This window comes from Necator americanus, chromosome X, assembly GCF_031761385.1.
Source record: "Necator americanus strain Aroian chromosome X, whole genome shotgun sequence".
In the NCBI taxonomy this organism is placed as follows: domain Eukaryota; kingdom Metazoa; phylum Nematoda; class Chromadorea; order Rhabditida; family Ancylostomatidae; genus Necator; species Necator americanus.
Window position 1 is genome coordinate 24,655,865 of NC_087376.1, and position 24,793 is coordinate 24,680,657.

Genomic DNA, 24,793 nt, shown 5'->3' on the forward strand with positions numbered 1-24,793 from the left:
CTGCTAATCGCATAATTCTCTCGTCACTTAACCTTAGTGCACTAATCACCACATCATCTGCTGGTCTAGCGATGTTAGCTTGTTTTTCTCCAAGCTAGCTTTGCGCTAAAAACACGCAGCGCTTTCGGCAGCAGGTCAACTTGTTGTCGCTTCTGCGTTGATAATGTCATCGCTTCTTAGTCGCCCGCTTGTTTCTGGTCACGATCTGTGGGTTGCACAAGCTTGTGACCGGCCATCCTTGATCTATCGACTTCATTACACTGTGGAGTGTGTTGACACATAGTTTGTGTGTCGTTCTCACTCGGTACTTTACGTACAGCGCAACTTCACTCGTTTGCAGCTGGTTCTTGCTGATTTTGCTTGACCTCACTTTTATCTTTGGATGACCCTAGGGCTCTTTTTTTGGTTCTGATTTATCTTGGCTGAACCTCCTCCGTAAATGTAGTCGCGATGACGATCTAGGCATGATTAGAATCGCCACATCGCGGAGGTGGAATCTTTTCGACAGGATCTTCTTCAGGGATTGCGTGAGAAAAGTTCGGGCAGGGCGGACCGTAGGTCGCCGGCTCGACCTTGGCGAGCCGGCATGTCATGTAATCCTTCCACACTCACACCACGCACAGTCATCGTTGTACATCCTAATCGATTGTTCTACTCTTGTGGATATCGTCACACTTTGATCTCACTGATGCTGCCCCACATTTCTCATTCGCAACTTATTTGGCTCATGTTGACTGTGGGCGACGACATCGAAACCAGTCTCTGTAAGCTTGTAGCGTGTTTAGATCTCATTTTTGATTCCTCTCTTTCCACAGCAATATTCAAGTTCAGAGGCAAGCTTTATCTATTTCGATATCTGTATGAAGATTCTCTCAGTTGTGAGCGAAAACATTGTGTTGTGGTATGCTTCTACTGTTGTTTTTCTTATCGAACAGTCGCATAGTTCCCGTTATTCACCTTTATCGCATGAAAAAAATCTGCTGCTCTCCTGTCGTGTACTTTCTATGGCCGCGTAGCAGGACAGGTAAACTGTGTGATGGTGCTTTATTTCAGAAGTGACGGTTCTCGACGGGATTGCGATCAAGTGTCGATAAGCATTATGGAGAAGGGCAGTGCGCATTCTTCCGACATGTCTGCTGGCTGGGAACGCGTCTCGGATAATTCGCAGGTGCGTTCAAGTTCCGTTCAGCTTTCTCACTTCTCTTTTCTTTTAATTCCTTCTAATTTTCACTGTCAACGCTTCTCAAGTAGAGTTTCTTGCTTCCGATTCCTTCGCTTCCCTTTTGTAAGCCTGAGTCTCCTCTGTAGCGATAATGCGATGTTTTGCCATGTCGGCACGCTCGGAATCGATGTTCTGCTTGCTCTTCGGTATTCTCATGTCGCTTGACTTCCACAATCTTGTTGATATCATAATTATTCGTCGACGCTCCACATTTCTGCTAGCGTGCGCATCACTACGGCGCTGCCGACACTACATCGTCGGAGGTCGCAGTCACCTACGCTAGTAATGAGGCGAGGATAATGTACTGTTGCTTCAGCAATCCTTTGAAACCGTGTTAGTTCGCCTACACTCGGGGTCGCGCTATCATGTCTCGCATCGCGACCTTTGGCGGTCAATGACTTTGCCAGCACTGCGGCCTCCTTGCGCTTACCTCCTTATTTATCCGTCTTGCCATCCGCTCACGCTCACATTCATATCGCCATTACACACGAAGTTTCGCGCAATTCGCGCAGTTTACCTTGCCTCCCTTCTTGATTTGTGACTCATCTTGCACCTCAACAAATTCAATCAATGCTCTCCGACTCGTCCCCTTCCATTACGTTCTATTCCATCATTCATTTGCCTATCCTTTTTTTCCACTTGACAGTCATCTACTTCGTGTTTATATTTTATCTCAACATTGAGGCCATGATGTGGTCTGTCTATTAATTGTACTTGTATTTTCTGAACTTTTTTTCCAGTCCGGTGAGAGCATGTCTTCGAACGACCAACCCTGGTGGAAAGAACAGGAAGAAATAGTTATTTCTGGTGTATCCGGACGCTTCCCACGGTGTGTAACTGTGTTCATTACCCATATGTGCAATTTCTGGCACTATGTAATATTTGATAACTTAGTCGGTTTTGTTTCGTTTCAGATGCGAAAACGTGAATGAGTTTGGAGATCTGTTGCTTCAAGGTGAAGATCTCATCACGGAAGACGATCTCAGGTGGCCCCCTGGTCAGTGTCCATCAGTTTACCACATTACGGTAGCCGTGTTTTGTCGTTAATGCGGCCGATGAGTGTTCTCAGTTGGTGGCAGTCTGTTGCACTTAGCAAGGCAATAAACATCACTTCTAGGAGAGTTTTTGGGTAACACATATTTTACGCATTACTACATATTTTTCAGGCTTCTATGATCTCCCAAAACGACATGGCAAACTCAAGGATCTCAAAAAGTTCGATGCCCAGTTCTTCTCTGTGACTCCCAAGCAAGCAAACTTTATGGATCCTCAAGTCCGCATTCTTCTTGAAGTCGCTTGGGAGGCTATGGTCGATGCCGGCATGTTTTCTTCTGTTTCTGTCTTTTATATCTCTCTGCTATAATACGTCTATAAAAAGTCCTTGAATTTGTCTGTAAAAGATAAAAATAATCAACAAAAGTTTACCTTAACTTATCACCTCTCATTCGTGTGAATGTTCTATAAGCGTCAATTTATAATAGTAGTACTCAATCCAGAAAATAAGCTGGAAGGAATTCTTGTAGTTAGGCCTTGTAGTTGATTTTGTGTGGTAGGGGGTGGAATGAAGAACGCATGAATCGTTGAGACGCAGAGCCGATCGCTCGGGATAGTTGTGTGCCCTGTTGTACCATGTAACCTTGAGCCCACTTGGAGCAATGTGTGCCATCTTTATGTCGTCATGTGGCGGATAGCCTATGCTCGTTGAATGTCTCTTTTTTCAGGTATTAACCCGGTTGACCTCCGCGGCTCTCGCACTGGAGTGTTCGTAGGTTGTTCCGCTTCGGAAACCTCCGGTGCTCTCACACAAGATCCGGAAACAGTCACCGGTTACACGCTGACTGGATGCGTGCGGTCAATGTTTTCGAACCGTATTTCGTACACGTTCGATCTACAGGGACCGTCATTCTCAGTTGACACAGCTTGTTCCAGTTCTTTGCTGGCTCTTCAGCTAGCTATTGATGCTATACGGCAGGTATTGTTTATTACCATATACCAATATTTACATTTCTGTACATTGTACGTTTTCAGAAGCAGTGTGACGCAGCTATTGTGGCAGGGGCTCACTTGACACTGACTCCAACAGCAGCACTCCAATTCCTTCGCCTTGGAATGCTCACAGAAAAAGGCAGTTGCCGTTCATTCGATGATTCTGGCGACGGCTACTGCCGTACGGAAGGAGTAGCCGCCATCTTTATTCAACGTAAATCGAAAGCAAGTCGCATTTATGCCACCGTGCTCCACGCAAAATCAAATACTGACGGTAAGTGTTTTATACATATTTTTAAACCAGGTGCAAGTATCTAGACAAACATCCGAATGGACGTAAAAAAGTGCATCCAAACGATAACATGTTCAAGGTTACAAGGAGCAAGGTATCACATTCCCATCTGGTGAACGTCAAGCTCAACTATTAGAAGAAGTATACAATGAAGCTGGAGTGGATCCCAACAGTGTTTACTACGTGGAAACCCACGGGACGGGAACAAAAGTAGGAGATCCTCAGGAAGCGAACGCTATATGTCAAGTTTTCTGTGCGAATCGCAAACAACCACTTCTTATTGGATCTGTCAAATCCAACATGGGTCACGCAGAACCAGCATCTGGTCTCTGTTCTATCGCAAAAGTAGGTTGAGGGTAAAGATTTTGTATAGTAAACTATTAATGTAAAGTAAATGTTTTTACATTTTTAGGTCCTCGTCGCTATAGAACGCAAAATGATACCACCTAATCTTCATTTCAATACTCCAAACCAATATATTCCTGGTCTTACTGATGGTCGATTGAAAGTAGTTACTGAACCGACACCTCTACCTGGAGGTGTTATCGGTATCAATTCATTCGGGTTCGGTGGTTCTAACACTCATGTTATTCTCAAGGCCGCCGATCACACTTCTCCTGCACTTAGTGATGTCCCGTTCACAAAGATTCTAACGTTGGTTTCGTCTCGTAGCAGTATTTAATGACATTTTGATTGAACTGAATACTCCTTGATTCCATTTATAGATACTGCGGTCGCACTCAGGATGCCGTACAACACGTCTTTAGTGCTGTTGAGAATAACGTCAATGACGGATATCTCCAAGCTCTTCTTGCTAAACAAGCAAATTTACCGGCAAAAGACACACCATTTAGAGGATATATGCTCATCAACAGGGGACGCGATCAACCACCACTTAAGGATGTACAGAAGGTGAAAGAGTTGATAATGCTCGTTACGATGTTTTTTTTTCATCTATCGCAAACGATTTAAGGTGTCAATCACGGAACCTCGTCCAATCTACTTCATCTACTCTGGTATGGGATCACAATGGCCTGGTATGGCTCAGAACCTCATGATGATCCCTATATTCGACGAATCTCTACGTGCATCAAGCAAAGTACTTTGTTGTTTATTCGTTTATAGAAGAAACCCCTTACTTTGGAATTATTTTGTATCTTCAGACTCTAGAAGAATTCGGACTAGATGTATATGGTATGCTGTGCAACTCTGATCCAGCACAATACCAGAACAATACTCTGAACTGTATGCTTGCCATCACTGCAATTCAGATAGCACTAACAGATTTGCTGTTCTCTCTTGGTCAGTGATGTCTTTCTTTTACCTTGCATCCGCCTTTAGAGCTTTATTTTATTCTTTTTTGCAGGAGTAACGCCAGACGGTATTATCGGTCACTCCACCGGAGAGATGGGATGTGGATACGCCGATGGAGGCATCACCCGTGAACAAACGATGCGCCTTGCTTACCATCGTGGCACAACCATGATGAAACACAAAGAGATCAAAGTGCGTGGATAACTTCTTTTGAGCGTTTGTCTATTCACGAATTTTTTAATGGTTATGTTCTATTGGATATCTATAGAAGTTCGAATGTTAAGGGAAGAATGGCAGCTGTGGGACTCACATGGGAAGAAGCGCGCGCTCAATGTCCAGAAGGCGTTGTTCCCGCATGCCACAATGGAGCCGATTCCGTTACCATCTCAGGGGATGGTGAGAAGGTGCTAGAATTCTGTGAGCAGCTGAAGGAGAAAGGAATCTTTGCCAAGGTAGATCAGTCATCTGTAAAGTGAAGAAAAGCTCGAATTGTAAATTTTCAAATCTTAGGCTGTGGACTCGTCCGGCATTCCTTTTCATTCTCCAATGATGGCACGTGTCAAGGAACCTATGCTTCAAGCGATGCGTACAGCTGTACCAGAGCCAAAGCCTCGATCGTCGCGATGGATTTCTACATCCATTCCTGAGAAGGATTGGGAAAGTGAGCTAGCGAGCACTTGGTAAGTATTCGTTGGTTTTTTGGAGCTATTCCATACTACTTGTCGTAATAAAATTTTCAGTTCTGCTGACTACCACGTGAACAATGCAATATCTCCTGTACTGTTCTACGAAGCGCTCCAGAAGATTCCACCAAGTGCGGTAACTATCGAGATGGCTCCCCATTCTCTGATGCAAGCCATCTTACGTCGCTCTCTTCAAAAGACAGTCAGCAACATAGGTCTTATGAACAAACCAAAAACAGAGAACGAAGACGAATTGGAGACATTCCTTCAGGTGCTACGATCTTTCCTTCAAAATTATTCTTCATATCATGCTTATCGTTTCTAATGCTCTTGATTTAGTCTCTCGGCAAGATCTATCAAGCAGGCGTTAACATTCGCGTTGAGGATTTGTATCCAGGTGGTAGGTTCAGAGGTGTAGTTCCCAGGGGAACACCTATGATAGGCCCAATGTGGAAATGGGATCATTCTCAAGACTGGCCGGTCATCGACGGACGTCATATGGCTGCGGCAGGAGGTGGCGGACTAGCTGTCTCTGCTTCATACCATATCGACCCCTTCGCAGCTGATTCTAAAGTCATTGCTGTTTAACTGACGTTCAATTACTTCGTTTTTTTTTCTACTATCATTGGTTGAGTTGTAGGAATCCTACCTTCTCGATCACTGCATTGATGGTCGTGTATTGTACCCATTCACCGGATACCTGGTGCTAGCATGGAAGACATTAGCTAAACTGAATGGTGTCGACTTCCAGAAAACTGCTGTAATATTCGAGAACATTAATGTTTATTCAGCCACGATTTTAACGAAGCCAAGTAAGTTCGATACTAACGATTTATGCCCAAGAAGCGGCTCAAATTACTGCAGTACTCATATTCAAAATTGCAGTAAAGCTTGATTGTGTAGTAACTCCTGGGAACGGGATGTTTGAAATCTTATCCGAAGAACAAGTGGCCGCCTCTGGAAGGATTTATATTCCTGAAGAAAATCAACCATTTTATTACGGCAAGCTTAGCGATATTCGCACATCAGAGACTGCTGACAGAATCGAACTTGACACAGAGGATGCTTACAAGGAGTTCCTCTTGCGAGGTATTTTACAGTGCTCACTACATCTTTTCTTTTAGTTTTGTTGAATTAAGCGATGAAACAGTGCAACGATTTCTTTCGTTTTTTCAGGATACGAATATGGACAAGCATTCCGTGGGATCTACAAGACATGTAATTCTGGTGAGCGAGGTTACCTGTACTGGACGGGCAACTGGGTGACGTTCCTCGATTCACTTCTACAAACCGCCTTACTTGCTGAGCGAGCTGACACTCTTCGGCTTCCTACTCGAGTTCGCCACCTTCGCATTGATCCGGTGAAGCACCTTGAGCATCTCATAGAAAAAGACGGGATCCAGGTAGGTTTTACGGGAAACTGACATGTAGTTTAAGTTGATTAGACTGTCTTTTGAAGGTCTTCGAACTACGAAATGATCATGCTACCAATGGATGCATTGCCGGGGGTGTCGAGTGTTGCGACCTTACGGCTCACACCGTTTCTCGTCGTCTGCAGACATCGGGACAGGTTTGTTGACAGATCAATTATTGATTCAGTTTGCAAATTAATCCTCTACAGCACCCTGAGCATCTAGGAAAAGACGGGATTTATGGTAGGTTTTATGGAAAACTGACATGTAGTTTTATTTGATTAGAGGTTGCTTTGAAGGTCTTCGAACTACGGAATACCGTTTCAGTTATATCATGAGCGTATCTTCTTCGTATCCAACTTCGATGATGCATGTCTGAAAATGCTTCCAAAAGATAAGGACTTCCTTACTCAATACGCCAATGTGCTGAAATTCGGTGAGTACTTGTTGGAGGTTTTATATGTAATAAAATCATATCTATCTCCTGCTTTGCAGTCGTTGCTCGTGGTTTGGGCAAATGGGATAAACTTGGAGTCTTGAAGAAGATGACAAACGGTGCTCCACTCAAAGTTGCAATGAATACTCTGAAGCCTTATGGAGAAAAAGAAATCGCCGAGTCTTCCATGCGCACATACCTTGATGATAGCAGATGCCCGATTCTACATTCTCTTAATGAAGTCTTTGCTCTGAGCTACACAGAGAATATGATCGTCTCGGATTTCGAGGAGCTTGTTGTGAACAAGCTAAAAAGTGTGAGAGCTGTATTTGACTGCGATCGTCTGTGGGCAGCAGCGCTACTCGAGGAACGAGTCATTAAAACTGTCCAGGTGAGCCATTGCCATATGCCCATAGTATCATCGAAGCGAAGGGATTGGAAATATATTCTTATGCGAGTGTTCAGGATATCTGTATCGAGAACTCAGCCGGTCACAATTCTAAGATGTGCGCCGTTGAGCTCAACTCATTCGAACAACTTAAGCAGTGCGTCGAAGCGAACCTGTCTCATCCTCTTCTTGAGGTATAATATCACAACAAATCGCAACATAATACATATACAATAAGTCTAGACGAATTACAGGTGGAGTACCTGTGTGTTGGCCCGAACGTTGACCAATTAGACGACAACTCCTTGGAGCAGATTGGTGCTCGAAAAGTTCGTTTGAACATTGACGAAACCTTCACCGGACACAATGATGCTAAAAACATGGATTACCTTGTTGTCGACAAAGTTCTGAACAGGTTAGATGGTAGCCGCTTCTGCGTCTGCCGTGTTTACCAACCATCTAATATCCTTATTTGCATCAGCACTCGTCTTCGTTTCATAATTGTGAGTTTTTTTTTCAGAAAAGCAGACCCCGTTGCTTATTTAAGTGCTTGCAAGCACCTACTGCGGGACGATGGTTTCATTATTCTCATTGAAGTCACTTCTGACTACGAGTTAGCATGTGTCATTCAAGGTTTGCTCTTTTTCTGTTAAATAAACATATAATGCAAGACGAGAACAGGGGCTTTGCAGGCATGCTTGGCCAAGAAATTGCCGTCGCAGAAAATCGTAAATTTGGTACATACTTTACCCACGAGGAACTGTTGAAATTGTTCACGGAAGCCGGCTACAAACTTTGCATCTATCAACGTGATCCATCACTTATGACAACTGCTTATGTGATTCGTAAAACGCCCAGTGTACCTCGTGATCCTGTTTTCATTGATGTCGATGACGTCAAGGAGTTCACTTGGATAGAGCCTCTGCAAAAAGTTATTGAAGAACGTCTCAACGAACCTGATAGCAAAACGATTTGGCTCACAAATACCAAGGTACGCACTTATCACTTTACTTGACTCTTCATGATCTGCCCAGGAAATTTGTGCAGGAGGTTTGCAAAAATTGTGTTCATAAGAATTTTATTTCACAAATTTTCAGACAAACCAATGTGATCTACATCAAAATGCTTCTGATTAGACAGAATACACTTAATTTGCCTTTGCTTTCTTGTAGCAAGCATCTTTGAAAATATCCAGCTTTTCCAAGGTTTCAAGCAATAATGATAGTAATTATCAAATTTCTTGTTTAATCGTCATTACATCCTTCCAATGCAGTCTCCGTTGCAACCGTTTTTGCGTTTCAAAAACAAAATTTATAACTTGGAGCTGAATCCGGCGGGTAAGGCTGGTGTTCAACCACAGGCATGGATGTTAGTCCTCTTTTCAAGGTTGTTGGTTGACATCTATCCTAGAGGTTAAAATAGTTTCACATTATCTATCTCAGAGGTTAAAGTAGTTTCACATTAAGTGAAGATGCTGAACAAGATGTTTTTACAATGAAAATAGGCTTCCGCTGAAGGTCAACTGAACTCTCTAGTATTCGGGAAAACAGTCTCCAAGATCTTTCCACAAGTGTCTGCTTACTCACTGCACGAACTTATTGGACAAATCATGTATAATCTGTTTCAAAAGTGGGATCAACTTTTTTCAAGGTTCGAAACAACGGTGTCGTCGGCCTGGCTCTTTGTTTCGTGGAAGAGAATCTAAAGTCAAATCGATTCCGTTCGATTATTGACATGTCTTTGAATAAGCAACTTCGTGAAGGACCTCCGCAAGTGAAGCTGGATGACCCGAAAATCAAGGAGTTATTAGATCTTGACTTACATGCGAACAACTACAGAGACGGTCTTTGGGGTTCGCTACGTCACTTTGTTGTAAAAGATGGTATGTCAATTAGTCTGCGATAAGGTTCGTGTAATAGATACTTTTTGATTATACATTTCAGAGGACGCACATACTTTCAAAGATTGTCAGCATGCCTTTATTAATACACTCACTCGTGGAGATGTTTCATCTCTTACATGGTTTGAGTCACCAAATCAGTATTTTGACGCCATCGAGGGCAAGGTGTTGTTGTCAGAGATTTAGAGCTAACTTTAGTTCTTGCGTAATTGGGTTTTTCGAGTTTAGAAAGGAACACACGAACTTTGTTCCGTGTACTACGCTGCCATCAACTTTCGCGACGTCATGCTAGCGTATGGTCGACTTCCTCCGGATGCTATACCTGGAAATTTTGCTGACCGTGAATGTCTTCTTGGAATGGAGTTCTCCGGAAAGTTAAAAGATGGTACTCGTCTCATGGGTATTCTGCCAGCTCAGGTGATACACACATATTGAAGCAACCTTTTCGCACCCAACGCATTGCTGTTTAGGCCTTAGCAACAACGGTTGTCGTTGACCGCGAATATGCTTGGGAAGTGCCAGAAGCGTGGAGTTTGGCAGAAGCATCTACCGTACCTGTTGTGTACACAACCGCATACTACGCACTTGTATGTCGTGGACGCATAAGGAAGGTAGTTGGAGTTCAATTTATAGTCCATTCTAGTACATATCAAACTTTCATCGTCTTCGCAAGGTTTTTCCAGGGTGAACGAGTGCTGATCCACGGAGGAGCAGGAGGTGTAGGACAAGCTGCCATTGCAATTGCGCTCTCATATAACTGTGAAGTTTTTACTACTGTTGGGTCGCGGGACAAGCGGGATTATCTGAAAAACAAGTTCCCACAGCTTCAAGAACACCATTTCGCTAATTCCCGTTCTGCTGATTTTGAGCTCCACATTCGCCAACATACCAAGGCGAGTGATTAAGTGTGAAAACGTCTTCGCTTCATCATAACTCCGTCATTCTGCGAGTTACAGGGACGAGGCGTAAACATTGTTTTGAACTCTCTCGCGCATGAGATGCTGCAAGCATCTCTTCGATGTTTGGCTCGTCATGGAAGATTCCTCGAGATCGGAAAAGTTGATCTCGCTCAGAATTCTTCTCTCGGGATGTCGAAACTACTCGATAACGTTTCCATTCATGGGATTCTTTTGGACTCGATTATGGATCCTACTGTTGGAGATGTAGTATGTTTCGAATGTGTTTTGATTGACTAATATCTGTTCTCCATTTTTTTTTTCGTTTCAGGATGAGTGGAAAGAAGTTGCTGCACTTCTTGAAGTTGGAATCAAGAGTGGAGTTGTACAGCCACTTCCAGCTTCCTTATTCTCTTCCGACAAAGCAGAAGACGCCTTCAGGTGTGTGATTTCTGGCGTTTTGCAACAGTTCTTGGGAAAATGGATGTAGAAAGAGGTGAATATCAGTATTTTGGCAGCGTAGCTACTAATGTTCTCGCAGATAGTGCAGTTATTAGGTGTCACTCTGTTATCTCCGTCCCATATCTGCTTCGATCCTATATAAGTTCGCTTTACAGGTTTATGTCTGCTGGAAGACACATTGGAAAAGTAGTAATGGAAATTCGTCAAGAAGAGGAACAACGTAATTGCCCACCTTCACCGATCGCTGTCCGTGCTATATGTCGCACCTTATGCCATCCTCAGCACGTTTACCTCATCACTGGTGGTCTCGGTGGATTCGGATTGGAATTAGCCCAATGGCTCATCAACCGCGGAGCAAGAAAGCTTGTTCTCACGTCTCGCTCAGGTATCCGCACAGGATATCAAGCGCGATGTGTTCACTTCTGGAGAAGAACGGGAATTTCAGTGCTCATTTCCACACTGAACATTGCCAAGGTTTGTTCTAACAGGTTTTTCTTCTTACGAATTCTCTTGGAAATAAACTTAACAATCATGTTTTAGCGGTCAGACGCGGATGAACTGGTCCGCCAGTGCTTGTCGATGGGCCGCTTGGGTGGTGTTTTCCACCTTGCCATGGTTCTCCGCGATTGTTTGTTCGAGAATCAAAACGTGCAAAACTTTAAGGATGCGGCGGAGGCGAAGTACTATGGAACTATCAATCTTGATTATGCAACTCGCACCCTATGTGGTGAATCACTGCGATGGTTTGTTGTGTTCTCGTCCATCACCTCAGGGCGAGGTAATGCCGGACAAACAAACTACGGTTGGTCCAACTCCACAATGGAGCGCATGATCGAGCAACGCCGCGAAGACGGTTATCCGGGAATTGCTATTCAATGGGGAGCCATAGGAGATGTTGGAGTTATCCTTGAAAATATGGGAGATAACAACACTGTCGTCGGTGGAACTCTTCCGCAAAGGTGATAATCTTGTTTTTCTTCTCTGGTGCTGCAAATTCCTCATTCTTGTTACAGGATGCCGTCTTGCCTTGCTTCACTGGATATGTTTTTGTCTTGGAACCATGCCATCGTTTCATCTTACATAAAGGCTGATATGGGACAGAAAAAAGCAGCTGGTGGCGGCAACCTCCTTCAGGTTTCTCTTTCTTACCTTTTGAAGGAAACAGTTGTGAAGTTTAAGAATAATCAGCTGTTTGAACCTAAGCTGATTAATATTTGCATGGATGGAAATCTTGTTGGATCAAATCTGTACTACAGACCAAAAACGTTTCATTGTGTTGGCAATTTTTGTCTGTTTTAAAGGCATCACCCCACGAATCTGAGGTGGTACGGGTTTCAGGCGGGTAATGCCTATACGGGGTCGTAGATTGTGGGGAAGAGGGTGATTGCGTCCACCTCTCCCTGTATCAGTGTAAACGGGCGCTGCTTCTACGACGGCTTCTGTTGCAGTGCGCAGCCATTTCGTCCCGCCCTCGCCTGCGATTCGTTCGAATGGGTTTTCGTCCAATCGCAGGAGGAGCGGGCGCAACGATTACGCATTGCAACAGAAGAAACAGTTCCGGGATGATACAGGGAGAGATGAACGGAATCACTCCCTCCCCACAATCTACGACCCCGTATAGGCACTACCCGCCTGAAACCCGTACCACCCCAGATTCGTGGGGTGATGCCTTTAATCCTTGATGGGCGCTAAGAAAATCAATACAAAGATCCGAGTAATTGACAAGTAATCATTGCTCATGAAATTTCCTCCCAAACATAAATTCGGTACTTCAGACTATTGCACATATTCTTGGAGTAAATGACGTTTCTCAATTGAATCCTGACGCGAATCTTGGTGATCTCGGACTGGACTCATTGATGGGTGTTGAAATCAAACAAGCACTGGAAAGGGACTATGATATTGTTCTTTCGATGAAGGATATTCGTACACTCACCCTCAACAAACTGCAACAACTGGCAGAAAGTGGTGGCGAAGGCTCTACTGCTTTGCAAACGACTGAACTGGATATGAAACTGGTTGGCGTGGTCACTCTTACTGCGGACACAATTCTGAAGTACTAAATCATCTTTACTGTCAGGAAACTGAACGTGACGCCGAGCAAAACACTGTTGAAATGCTTGAGAAACAAATGAACCAACTATTCAAGATGAGAGTGGACGTTAATGATCTCGATCCTCAAGAAATAATTCTTAAATGTAACAAGGTCCGTTTTACAAGGTGTATCACTGCAGAATAACATTTCCAGCATCACGTAGTAATTCAAACGTTATCTTTTCTTGAAACCTCGGCATACTTCTGTCTATATTTTCTAGTAATGTTCATACGAAGTTTTTAGACAGAACTCTTTATTTGCCTGACGTTTCGGCTTTCTCGCCGTCTTCGAAGGCGTAGTGTTCCACCGGATGTACGGCGGTTGGTTGCACGCACTTTGGCGAAAACGCCTCCGAAGACGGCGAGAAAGCCGAAATGTCAGGGAAATAAAAGGTTCCATCTAAAAACCTCGCAGGCACACTATTAGAAAATATTTCCGGCATCATAACAGAAGCTAAATATGATGTTGATTACAGGTTGAGGAAGGACCTATCACGTTTTTCGTACATTCGATTGAGGGTATTGCTACACCTTTGAAACGAGTCATGACCAAGTGTGCTTTTCCTGTTTACTGCTTCCAATCCACTAAAGACGTCCCGCAAGATTCTATTGAAAGTGTTGCACAATGCTATATCAAAGTAAGTTTGTGATAGGAGGGAAATGTTGAAGTCAAATTCAACTCTCTTCTAGGAGATGAAGAAGATCCAACCAGAAGGTCCGTACCGAATCGTAGGTTACTCGTATGGAGCATGTATCGGATTTGAAATGGCAACGATGTTGCAAGAATCCGACGGGGCGACAGCTGTCGAACGGCTAATACTTCTCGACGGATCTCACTTGTATATGCAGACATATAGAAATGTGTACCGAATGGCATTCGGTGTCACTGGAGATACGCTTGTGAACAATCCACTATTTGAATCAGAGATTATGTGTGCTATGACTCTGCGGTTTGCAAATGTCGACTATAAGAAATTCCGTGTTGAACTGCTTCAGCAACCCGGATTCAAGGCACGGATACAAAAGGTTAGAGTTTATTGTAATTTATATGCGGTGTGGTTGGATTTTTGCGACTCTTCTCTTGTAAATAATATTGTTACAGGTTGTCGACACTGTGATGACTACAGGTCTTTTTAAATCACCAGAAACTATCGCCTTCGCATGTGAAGCAATGCGGTCGAAGTTTTTGATGGCAGACAAGTGTGTCACTTACAAAATTTGCTGGTAGACTTTGCAGGAAAATGCGATTCATTACAGATATAAGCCTGAACGTAAGTTCGCCGGACATATCACCCTTGTGCGAGCAGAGCAAGGGGCAGCCCGTGAGGAGGACGTTGGCCACGACTACGGTATCAGCCAGGTGTCCGACGAGTCGAAAGTGTATGTGGTAGAAGGGGATCACGACACGTTTGTACAGGGGAAGACCTCAGCGAAGACGGTAGCGATTATCAACGAACTCATAAAGGAAACATACAAATGCTAGACCTCTGACGTGTGATTTGGAGTGTGAAGTGCTGTCACCCGTCTTCCATTTGCTTGCTCAGCCCTTTCGCCCGCACGGGTGAAGTCATAGTTTTAGTTAGGTTTTCTACTCAAATCGATTCTCGGCAAGAGATTTTCGGACTGCGAGATTATGGTCGCATATGGAGTTCTATCAGCAGTACGATTCCATACACCTCCCAGTTGGGAAATATTTTGAGTCGTAACTCTGGACTGTAAGTATCGAGGACAATTACGGTGCTCATGGAATCGTGCTTGTACAATTCATCGAACATAGTATTGAGAGCTTTCTCTTTTTTGTTTTCTTTTCCTGATGATGATTAGTTTCATATACTATATTCGCCATATTATTTCAATAGTTTTATTTTTGTTCATAACAAGTTTGTCATATGTCATACTTTGAAATAATAATTTGCGTAGTCTCCTGCAGTGGTTAACTGTATTGAGAGCTATTTGGCTAGGGATTGATTTGAACGAGGAGAAACATATTGTTTCACTTTTCTTCAATAAATCTCAAATGATAACGGTTGCGTTATCTGGTCCATGGTAAATTCATATCCAGTATATTTCCTCCATTAAATGACAATCTGCACTGTTCATAGCTAATTCTGCTCTTTTGGATCAGCTCTCGTGGAAGTGCGACGTGTTTCTTCCTCAGAGTAATTCAGGGTCAGGGTTTTTGTGGCTCGGAGCTTATTGTCTCTACCCAGTTTCACCTCATATTCGCCAAGCTGTATAAAGCAAGAATTTCTGTTACAAATACGGATTCATCAATTATTTTCTCATTATTTTTGAAGTAGTCTTTGTGGATCTTTTGTTAGATCTGTATTTTCACAATCACACGATGGGCTGCTATAAAGAGCAGTAGTGTATAGCAAGGTCAAAACGAAATGAAGCACGTACGCAGTTGCGTATGCAGCTTCTCTCAGGGCGCTTCGGTGGAGCGGAGCGGCTAGGAGCGTGGTGAAACCTTTGCTGGCACCATCCATCGTTGCAGTTTGCGATGGTCCCAACTCTGCTACAACGGCTGCCTCTACCGCACCGTTTCGAGCGCGTATGTAAATGCACTGCAACTACACTCCTGATTCATGTCATTTTGAACCGACTATTGTATCATTAAGAGTTTCTAAATTCTCACGTACAAAGCTTGCTGATACAGTAGTAGAGAAGTGCATAAGGTTGGTGTTTAACCTTCCAAAAAAAGTGTATGAAATGTGATTCGTTACAGATATAACCCTAAACGTAAGTTCGTAGAAAGTTACTCTTGTGCGAGTAGAGGTCTTCCAAATGTTGACTATAAGAAGTTCCGTGTTGAATTGCTCCAGCAACTCGGATTTAAGGCACGTATACAAACGGTTGGAGTTTATTGTAATTTATGCATGGTGTTATTTAATTTTTGTATCTCTTCTCATGTAAATGATATTGCTACAGGTTGTCGACAGTGTGATGACGACAGATCCTTTCAAATCACCAGAAACTTTCGCCTTCGCATGTGAAGCAATCAAAGTCTCAAGATCTATAGTCTTCTGTGAGATCTTCGTACGACAACGCCAATAGTTTCTAAAAAACTTGCTGCAGATCGTGAACGAAAACCGCTATGGAATCTGACCTCACCCACCATAATCGTTTGATGTTTTCTGCATCTCTGGCTGTAAGATCTTCAAGAACTTCGACGAGTTCCATCGCGAAAAATATTTTACGAGATGATGTCAGTGAAAGTGCTGAAAGCTCAACAAAGTTTGATTGCAACTTCCATTAGTTGATTTGTTGCCTCTACTAGAAGTATGAAAAAAATAGGTGCATTCGCACAACTCCCACATCTTACCACGCACACAATAAAGGGAGCGTATTACGAAATTGACATATCACGGGAACCCCAAAGAAGACGTGGAGTTCTTGTTGTAGATGTGTTGTACAGTAACGAGCGTGGCTCTGCCCACCCACTCTACGTTTTTCCCGGGTTTTCTATTTTACGTCAATTTCTCGGTACGCTGGCATTAAGAAATCTCTGGCTGGCTTGGGAAGTATTGTGCTCTATTCGTTCCGTTCTTTTTAAAATAATACTACTTCATAAGACCCTTACTTGTCCCTTCGGAATTAGCGATCAGTTTCCTGCGCCTAGACGTGACGTAACTGACAACATATATATCTATTTCCAATGAGATGAGCTGTGGAACTCGCTGACAGCAATTTTTTTGTGCTATGCAGCACCCATGGGCTCATTGGACGCGTATTTTCACCTATGTACTCTTGATAATAACATAATACTTTAGATTTGATTGCTAACAACAAACAATCTGAACCACAAAGTCGAAGTAGAATCGCTCTTAGAATCAAGTGGTCATTTCTGCTGGCAGTTTCAGTTAAGTTGTTTATACAAGAATGAGAATTAAACTATGCGATATAAACTAGGAAGTGCTGGCTGTGATTACAGCATATCTCTTAGATTTGACTGGTGCTGGTGCTTTGGGATCGTGATTACTAACTACAACAACAGATTACAAACAAATTCGGAACAAAAGTATGAAACGTTTCTGTTTATATCAGTCTGTGCTATCAATATCCTCGGGCCTGGAAATTCGCCCTGCAGCGAATCTAGTTTCTGATGTTTCTGAGTTTTTGATGAATTCCAGTTTTTCAGAGCTCTTGGTACTGAAGTTGCCCACCTGTTTCTTAATGTTTATATTAAGTCGTGTACGGGGCAAATAGCCAAGGAACAACCATTTATAACCCGCAAAAACGTTGGTAGGTACATCGGTCAGCTGATCACATGGTTGAGTTCAAAATGTGAACTTTCTTAAAAGTGAACTCATTATTAGAGAAGTCGAATAAATCCATTCATTAATCTCCTGAATGGAGGGGAGAAAGTTCTTGATTTCATAATCCTTTTTGGATTCTTCGCTGACCTCGCGCTACTCCACCCTCATTTCTGACCTTCATAGTGTTGGAAAAAGCAGTATCGGAATGACTTTTTGAAATTATTCTCTTAATTATGTTCTTTTTTCTGTTTTATGGCACACCTGCAGGTGTTTGAATAAATAAATAAATAAATAAATTAGAGCTGGGTTCCGATGGGTAGGTTGCCGTTTTTCACCCCGACCGCAGCAGCTATAAACATACGATAACATACGATATGATCCAAGTCGCAAGTGCAAAATAGTCGTTGATTATTGTTCTCTCGTGCCAACCGCGTAGTGGTCTGTCGCGTCAGGATGCAACGTAAGGCGGTTGGATAGGAATCGTAGCAAGAGAATGTAACGTGAAAAGACTAGGATCAGCAAAGATAGAAGATTATAAGTAAAAGAATCCGAGGCCATTAAGATTCTAAAACAAAATTGAAAGCGCTTCTACAATTAATTATATACATCCTGTTTTTATAGTGTGGACCGAATCATTATTGATGTTTAGAGAATTTTGAGCCATTTTTCATTCTTTCTATTGTTTTCTGACGATGTCGTTGCTATGCGATCGCATAGGGCAGGTTACGATGGGAACGGGACGATACTGAAGAATGATTTGAGAAGGCGACAAGATAAGTGGCAACTGGCATTTCGCGATTGACTCGTACTTTGTTTATGACGTTGTCTGCATGAGAAAGGAACGTCTCTTTCTCCGTTCCCCTTTGTTATTTTAAACGCAAGAAGTGATTGATGTAGCCAAGCTGGTTAGAGGTTTGGAAGTGACTGCACCATGGTTCGAAGCAACCGTAGTCCAAACCAGGACTTTCATTCTTCCTGCATCGATATATTGATGCAAGATTTATCTGGGATTCCTTTATTTTTAATTCGCACAAGTTGTTCCGACTTATTTTCGTGCTCTACTCCTTTACTTTCCAGATTTCTTATTTGTTAACTTTCCTATGTTATGGTTATCATTTTATTAGCTAGTGGTGTTATCACAATTGTTCTCATTGTTTATATCATGCCATATAATAACGAGCTTATTCTCCAAAAGTCCAAAATCTCCAAAAATGGGGTGCGACGGGTCCCACTGCGCTGGATTGGTGCGCTGGCGTCGTAAAGCGGTAAAACGAGGTGACATGGGCGTCGAATTGTTGTGCTGTGGTGCAATAGTATCGCGAAATAACTTCGTGTGGTGTGCAGACCGCGAAAGGTGGATGGTGTTACAACCGTTTCATAACTGATGCCACTGCCCGTGTTGCGTTTCACCTCTATGATTACTCCGCATATCTATTTCCTCGCAGGTCTGCCTCATCTTGGTAACATGCTTTCTTCAAAAAGTGGAAACACCCATGTAAACGGCTACTTAAATAGTACAAAATATTGCCCATGTTCGACTGTCTTTGAATCTCGGCATGTTGAAACGTAGTTTTAACTGATTTCCTTGAGCTGTAGCCAAGATTGGTATCGATCTTTATTAAACAGCGGCTAACGTTTCGGCGATATCGCCTTCGTCAGAGCCTGAAAAACTCAAAGCCATTAGTGACCTATCCCCTCAAGCGCCTCATCACCCTACAGAAAGCACCCAAACGGTAAGCAAACTCAAACAGCAACACATAGGCTAGTACTTACCTCATTAGCTAGACTTGTTAACTCAGCAGACCACCACGTACCACAACTACGAGTCACAAGGGTTTTATATAGGGACCTCACGGCCCGCCCCGTAGATCAAAACCCGCATAGGTCTTGATACGGGGATAACTCGTTTAAAAACCTTCACCCCACTTGGAGCACACCGTAGAATATGTCACCCAAACTCCGAAGTAGAGGTAGAAGTTCGTATATTATCCTACGAGTCCGAAATCACAGTACGCAGAATGCTAGAGGCCTTTTGGATAACCGCCAAAAGTCCAAAAATGAACAAGAAGGATGAGTGCATTGCGATCACAAACGAGTTATCCCCGTATCAAGACCTATGCGGGTTTTGATCTACGGGGCGGGCCGTGAGGTCCCTATATAAAACCTTTGTGACTCGTAGTTGTGGTACGTGGTGGTCTGCTGAGTTAACAAGTCTAGCTAATGAGGTAAGTACTAGCCTATGTGTTGCTGTTTGAGTTTGCTTACCGTTTGGGTGCTTTCTGTAGGGTGATGAGGCGCTTGAGGGGATAGGTCACTAATGGCTTTGAGTTTTCCAGGCTCTGACGAAGGCGATATCGCCGAAACGTTAGCCGCCGTTTAATAAAGATCGATACCAATCTTGGCTACAGCTCAAGGAAATCAGTTAAAACTAGTACAAAACAGTTTACGTGATCTGACATGGAACGTTATCTTTATTAGTACGGTGATGTTGTTTGCGTCATTTTACGTTAAAAACATCATTCCGTGGTAACTGTGGGGGAAAACAAGAGGAAAACGCATGTTTCGATTAATGCTTTCAAATTGTGTCTATACTATGTTGGCATCGAAGGAGTGTTTGAAACTGAAGCTTGAATATTCTTCAAATGTGGAACTGATGCGTTTAGAAAGGAAAAGATGAAATCCTTCGTCTTTATTCATAACAAAAAAAGGGGAGGAAAGCGTTATTAGAAAAACAAGTCCAATTTCACAGAAAATATCGCTACTGTCACTTTTCATTGATCAGCGAAGACGAACGAAACGAACACCACAGAAAGTCTGAAGTTCTGAATATAATAACGGGCTTATTCTGTCACATGTGTGTGCGTGTGTGCGTGTGTGCGTGTGTGTGTGTGTGTGTGTGTGTGTGTGTGTGTGTGTGTGTGTGTGTGTGTGCGTGTGTGTGTGTGTGTGTGTGTGTGTGTGTGTGTGTGTGTGTGTGTGTGTGTGTGTGTGTGTGTGTGTGTGTGTGTGTGTGTGTGTGTGTGTGTGTGTGTGTGTGTGTGTGTGTGTGTGTGTGTGTGTGTGTGTGTGTGTGTGTGTGTGTGTGTGTGTGTGTGTGTGTGCGCGCGCTATGTTGAACATCACCCTTTGATAGCTGTTGGGGAAAACAGGAAGAACACGCATTCTTCGAGTAGTGCTTTGAAATTGTGGACAGGGTCAAGCGTGTGTTGAGAATTTCTCAACAGGGGGTCGTAAAAGGTGTGTCGGATCAGGAGGAGGGTCGTAAGAGGGGATCGGAAAATTAAGAAAAAATTCAAGTAGAGGTCGGAAAATCAGAAAAAATGAAAGGAGCAAAGAGAAAATGGAGACGGGGTTGTCGTTTTTAAACAAACACATATTAAGGTATACAAAATGAAGTGTAATTTAGGTATGCGACATTCAGCAGAAAAACAGGAGTGAAAACTGCTTCTTTTCAGAAGTAGTGCTGAAACTTGAAGGGTCAGCAGTGAATGGCATGTTTTATATATCAGAAGATATTCACAACTGAAACGTATTCTAAGACTTTTTTTCAGTTCTCGATATCTGCGACTAAAAAATGGAAGAGTTGTCTCAAAGAAGAAAAACGTCAATGATGCATATTCAGTCCTTGAGTTCTGTTTAATATAAAAATAAATGATATAGAATAAATAATTTCTTTTAATATTCGAATAAACGATTGAAGAAGACTCGCGGTTGCTGTTGAGGAAGACTATTGTAGCATAAAAAGTTAGGATAAAAAGAGGGTACAGAAACCAAAAAATGATTTTTAAAAAATTTATTCTTCATAATTCTGGCAATAAAACTACTGCGCTTTTTGAGCCAATCTAGAATATGGACGACTTAGCAATTTTTGCTGCTCTAACTGATGCTTGATGACGTCGGAGTCGCTTCGGTGGCACAAACCAAAACAATTGAAATCTTGCATAAATGTGATGCATAATAAATAAGGTGATAATGTTGTGATGTGATAAAATAGGAAACCCACTATTTTAAATGCAATTAACTACCTGAAAGTTTTTGTTCTTTCAAAAAATCGACTTTTTGTCAAACCCATCAAGTCTAAGCACTACAAAATTACAGTTCTACAGAACAAAATTATACTCTACACAACAAAATTGTCTGTTACTAATTTATATGAAAGAAATGAAACTAACCAGAGGTGGCTTCGTATTGAGTACCATAAAAGGCAATCTTCATAGCTTGCACAGTGCTTTGGCACTCTTCGTCACAGCCATTTCAACATATTGATGATCTGCAGTTGTACGGGAACGCAGCGTCGAAAATTCGCTTAGGAACGGATGACAAACGAGATCTTCAGAAGCTAACAGAAGTGTAAGAGCACTAAGTAAAAGTAGAAGCATAGCTGCAATGAAAAGCAAGTACGCTGGCTCTAGTTGGTAAGTGTAGTGCAGACTTATTTATGCGCGATTACAAAGACTTCGATAAGGGCATCTGTTAATTGGCCATTACACGCTCTGTTGAAATAGGGCTGGTGATGGTGTATACAAAAAAATGGATGGCCTAACGAGATGCCGCGCTGTTTTTATTGTGACGGTCAGGGATCAATCCCTGCCAGAGGTCCTACTTTTGCACTTAACGTAAAAGAATTTAAAGAGCAGATTTCTCTTCTGACAGCGACGGCTTTCTTACTTTCAGTCGAAAAAGCAATTCTGATGCTCCTACTAAACGGAAAAAAGACATTTACAGACGCAATTAGGGTTAAAATTAGTACAAAGTAGGCTTCACTAGATTCTCAATATCTAGGCTCAAAGTGACTCTCGTGCAATAAAGTTGGCTGCGGTCTGTAGAGAGAGATTTCTTCTATATTTCTACAAAGTTTGGTGGCTCTAGCTCTCCTAGTCTTTTTGAAACCTAGTTGAGAAAAATCCCAATTTTTGCCTCAAATTTTCGAGTTTTTCTCAACTAGCTTTTGAGAAAATCAGAACACTTACAGAAGCCAAAATTTGCAGTCAAGGGTTTTCCTTGATGCTCTATCCAACTATGGAGTCGAATTTTTCAACGGCGCTACCGTATCCTCGCAACGGGAAAAAGAGCGAAATCTCAGATTTTCGGCAACGCGTCAAAATCTGTGTGACTTTAAACAAATTTCCATAACTCTGCTCATAGTTTATAAAAACAAAATCGGTTTAAAGTACGTTGTAGAGGAAGATTTTTGCTATCAAAATTTGTTTTTAGTTTTTTACAGGTAGTTCTATTCTCTAAAAAAAAGCTACTTGAGAAAAGTTGAGAAAAATGCCAAATTTCTCAACTTTTTTCTCAACTAGGTTTCAAAAAAACCAGAGGGTCCCTGCGAAAGAATTGTTAACCATTTTGTAGCGCAAATCTTTCTCTACACAACGCAGCCACCTGTATCTTCCTACGTCTCTTCGTTAGTGAGTAATTCATGTTTATTTCAAGGTAACAAAATCCGACCTGCCCAGCAGCAATTTCCAATTAAGACCTGGTTTTAATCGCTAAAATAACCTCTATATAACATTTGTATGTCGAAAACAGTGCTCTAAACACAATTTCAAAAAATTGCCGGTGAAATGTCCTTCTCAGTGATTTTTTTTCGGTTCTGCAAAAATCTAGATTTCGGCGGGGATCGAACTCTCACCCGTTCATTTCCATTGTCGATGAGCAAAATTGTTTATTAATAGTTGGAAATAGTGTGAAAATTGTTTTAAAAGGTGTTCTCCTTCTTTTCCAGCTGTTTTTTCGTTTTGCAAAAATAATGGTTCCGGCGGGGACCGAACTTTTGTTTATTGTTTAAAACTTTTATTTTTCTTGATCTTCTTCCATCTGACACACGTCACGCGGCATCTTGAACATATAATTAACATGAACATATAATTTCTAGTTATTATTTATTCCATTAATATCGCTGCATTACAATATGTATTTTGTTTTACTTGTAGCATTAGTATTTTTTAAAATAATTTATTATTTGTTTATTACATCGTATTGTTTTAATTTATTTATCAGGCGTTTATTTGTTTTTTAAATTTTTTATTATACCCAAATTTTGATTGCTGGGTGGGCAGCTATACTGGTAGGAACGAGATGAGGGGGTCGTTTTTGGGAGGGTCTGCGAGGAAGGGGGGGGGAGGGGGGGGGGGGCTCGTTTTTAGGAGGGATTTTTCCCAACTATACGCTTGACCCTGATTGTGGGATATATCATATTGGAACCGAAGGAGTGTTTGAAGCTAAAGTTTGAGTGATGTTTAAAGAACTGACGCACTTAGAAAGAAAGCTATGAAGTCATTCTCCTTTATTTATAGTAAAGAAGAGAGAAGAAAACGTTGTTAGAAAAAGAGATATCTGGTTTTACAGAAAATGTCACTATCATTATTTTTGATTAATTGATCAGTGAAGGCGAGCAAAGAGAACATCACAAAGAAGTCTGAAGTCCGGAAGTACGTGTGTGCATGTTGCAAAAGGTAGATTTTGCAACATAGCCATGCAACAGTTTCATAGCCGTGGCCACTGGTCGCGCTGCTTTTCACCTTTATGACTCCTTCGCGTGTCTATTTCCTTCTTCGTTCGCCTCAAGTTAGTAGCATGCCTTCTACAGAAAAGTGGAAACATACATGGAAACATTAAATAGTAGCGAATAGTTTACATGATCTGATGTAGAACGTTATCTTCATCAGTAGGATGAAGTCTTTCACGTCATTTTGTGCTAAAACATCATTCATTGATAGCTCTTGAAGGGAAACAGGAGGAAAACCCAAATTTCGAGCAATACTTTACTACTTACTTACTTATACTTTTACTACTTGTGTCTACGACCATATATTATATTGGTTTCGACGGAGCGTTTGAAGCTGAAGCTTGAATATTCTCCAAATGTAGAAGTGACGCGGTGTCCTGACATTTGTATCAGGACCCGAATTCTGCGTTGTTATGCTATATTTTTGGCGCTGTATCATATATCCATTATACAAACATTCGGCATTGTAAAGAGTTATATTTTGACGGTCATCTTATCAAGATCCACGAAGTTTGTTTATTCTACGATTGCTCATTATGGCTAATTTGTTAACGACCGCCCACAACGGGCTCATTCCTGTGTTTCATGGCTCCCAGTGAGCACATCGCTTTCGCCTATCAATAACTTCTTCGCCTATCAATATCGTCGTCGCCTATCAATATCGTCTTCTCCTATCAATATATTCTTCGCCTATCAATAACGTCATCGCCTACCAATAAATTAGTATACTACTACCACTGAACCACCTGTATTCTGAGGCAACGGCCTTATCGCTTTACTAATAGGGCATAAAGAAGGATCCGTATAAATCCTTCGCGTCATCACACGCGGTTAGAAAGAAAACTATGAAATCGTTTGCCTTTATTTATAATAAAAAGATGAAGAACGATTGTTAGAGATACGCAAGTTTATTTTCACAGAAAAGGACACTAATATTC

The 24,793-nt window shown here is 42.1% G+C and overlaps 1 protein-coding gene across 5 annotated transcripts; it reads left to right on the forward strand.

Annotated features, from left to right (window-relative positions):
* Positions 1-163: 163 nt before the first annotated feature.
* On the forward strand, positions 164-20,915 carry RB195_025310 (uncharacterized protein; the record flags this gene model as incomplete). 5 transcript variants are annotated; one of them, XM_064213394.1, is made up of 49 exons in its annotated part: positions 164-267; positions 1,054-1,168; positions 1,963-2,051; positions 2,137-2,219; positions 2,389-2,541; positions 2,944-3,194; positions 3,251-3,482; positions 3,580-3,845; positions 3,913-4,154; positions 4,226-4,412; positions 4,474-4,599; positions 4,664-4,802; positions 4,867-5,006; positions 5,099-5,266; positions 5,325-5,494; positions 5,555-5,768; positions 5,837-5,897; positions 5,970-6,070; positions 6,138-6,309; positions 6,383-6,586; positions 6,674-6,900; positions 6,957-7,067; positions 7,237-7,345; positions 7,405-7,736; positions 7,811-7,927; positions 7,988-8,148; positions 8,254-8,366; positions 8,426-8,724; positions 9,384-9,615; positions 9,677-9,798; positions 9,862-10,050; positions 10,104-10,244; positions 10,317-10,526; positions 10,590-10,799; positions 10,861-10,970; positions 11,147-11,465; positions 11,532-11,950; positions 12,005-12,125; positions 12,767-13,009; positions 13,072-13,197; positions 13,562-13,723; positions 13,776-14,111; positions 14,188-14,285; positions 14,343-14,465; positions 15,583-15,639; positions 15,707-15,763; positions 15,814-15,940; positions 16,017-16,113; positions 16,164-16,216. In XM_064213394.1, 49 exons carry the CDS (start codon positions 164-166, stop codon positions 16,214-16,216), a joined length of 8,238 nt encoding a protein of 2,745 aa, XP_064069272.1. The 5 variants fall into 5 exon arrangements, with proteins under 5 accessions (XP_064069272.1, XP_064069273.1, XP_064069274.1 ...); XM_064213393.1 differs by having other exon boundaries at positions 15,814-15,925; XM_064213391.1 differs by lacking the exons at positions 15,583-15,639; positions 15,707-15,763; positions 15,814-15,940; positions 16,017-16,113; positions 16,164-16,216 and having other exon boundaries at positions 5,837-6,070; positions 14,343-14,568.
* Between the last annotated feature and the right edge of the window lie 3,878 nt (positions 20,916-24,793).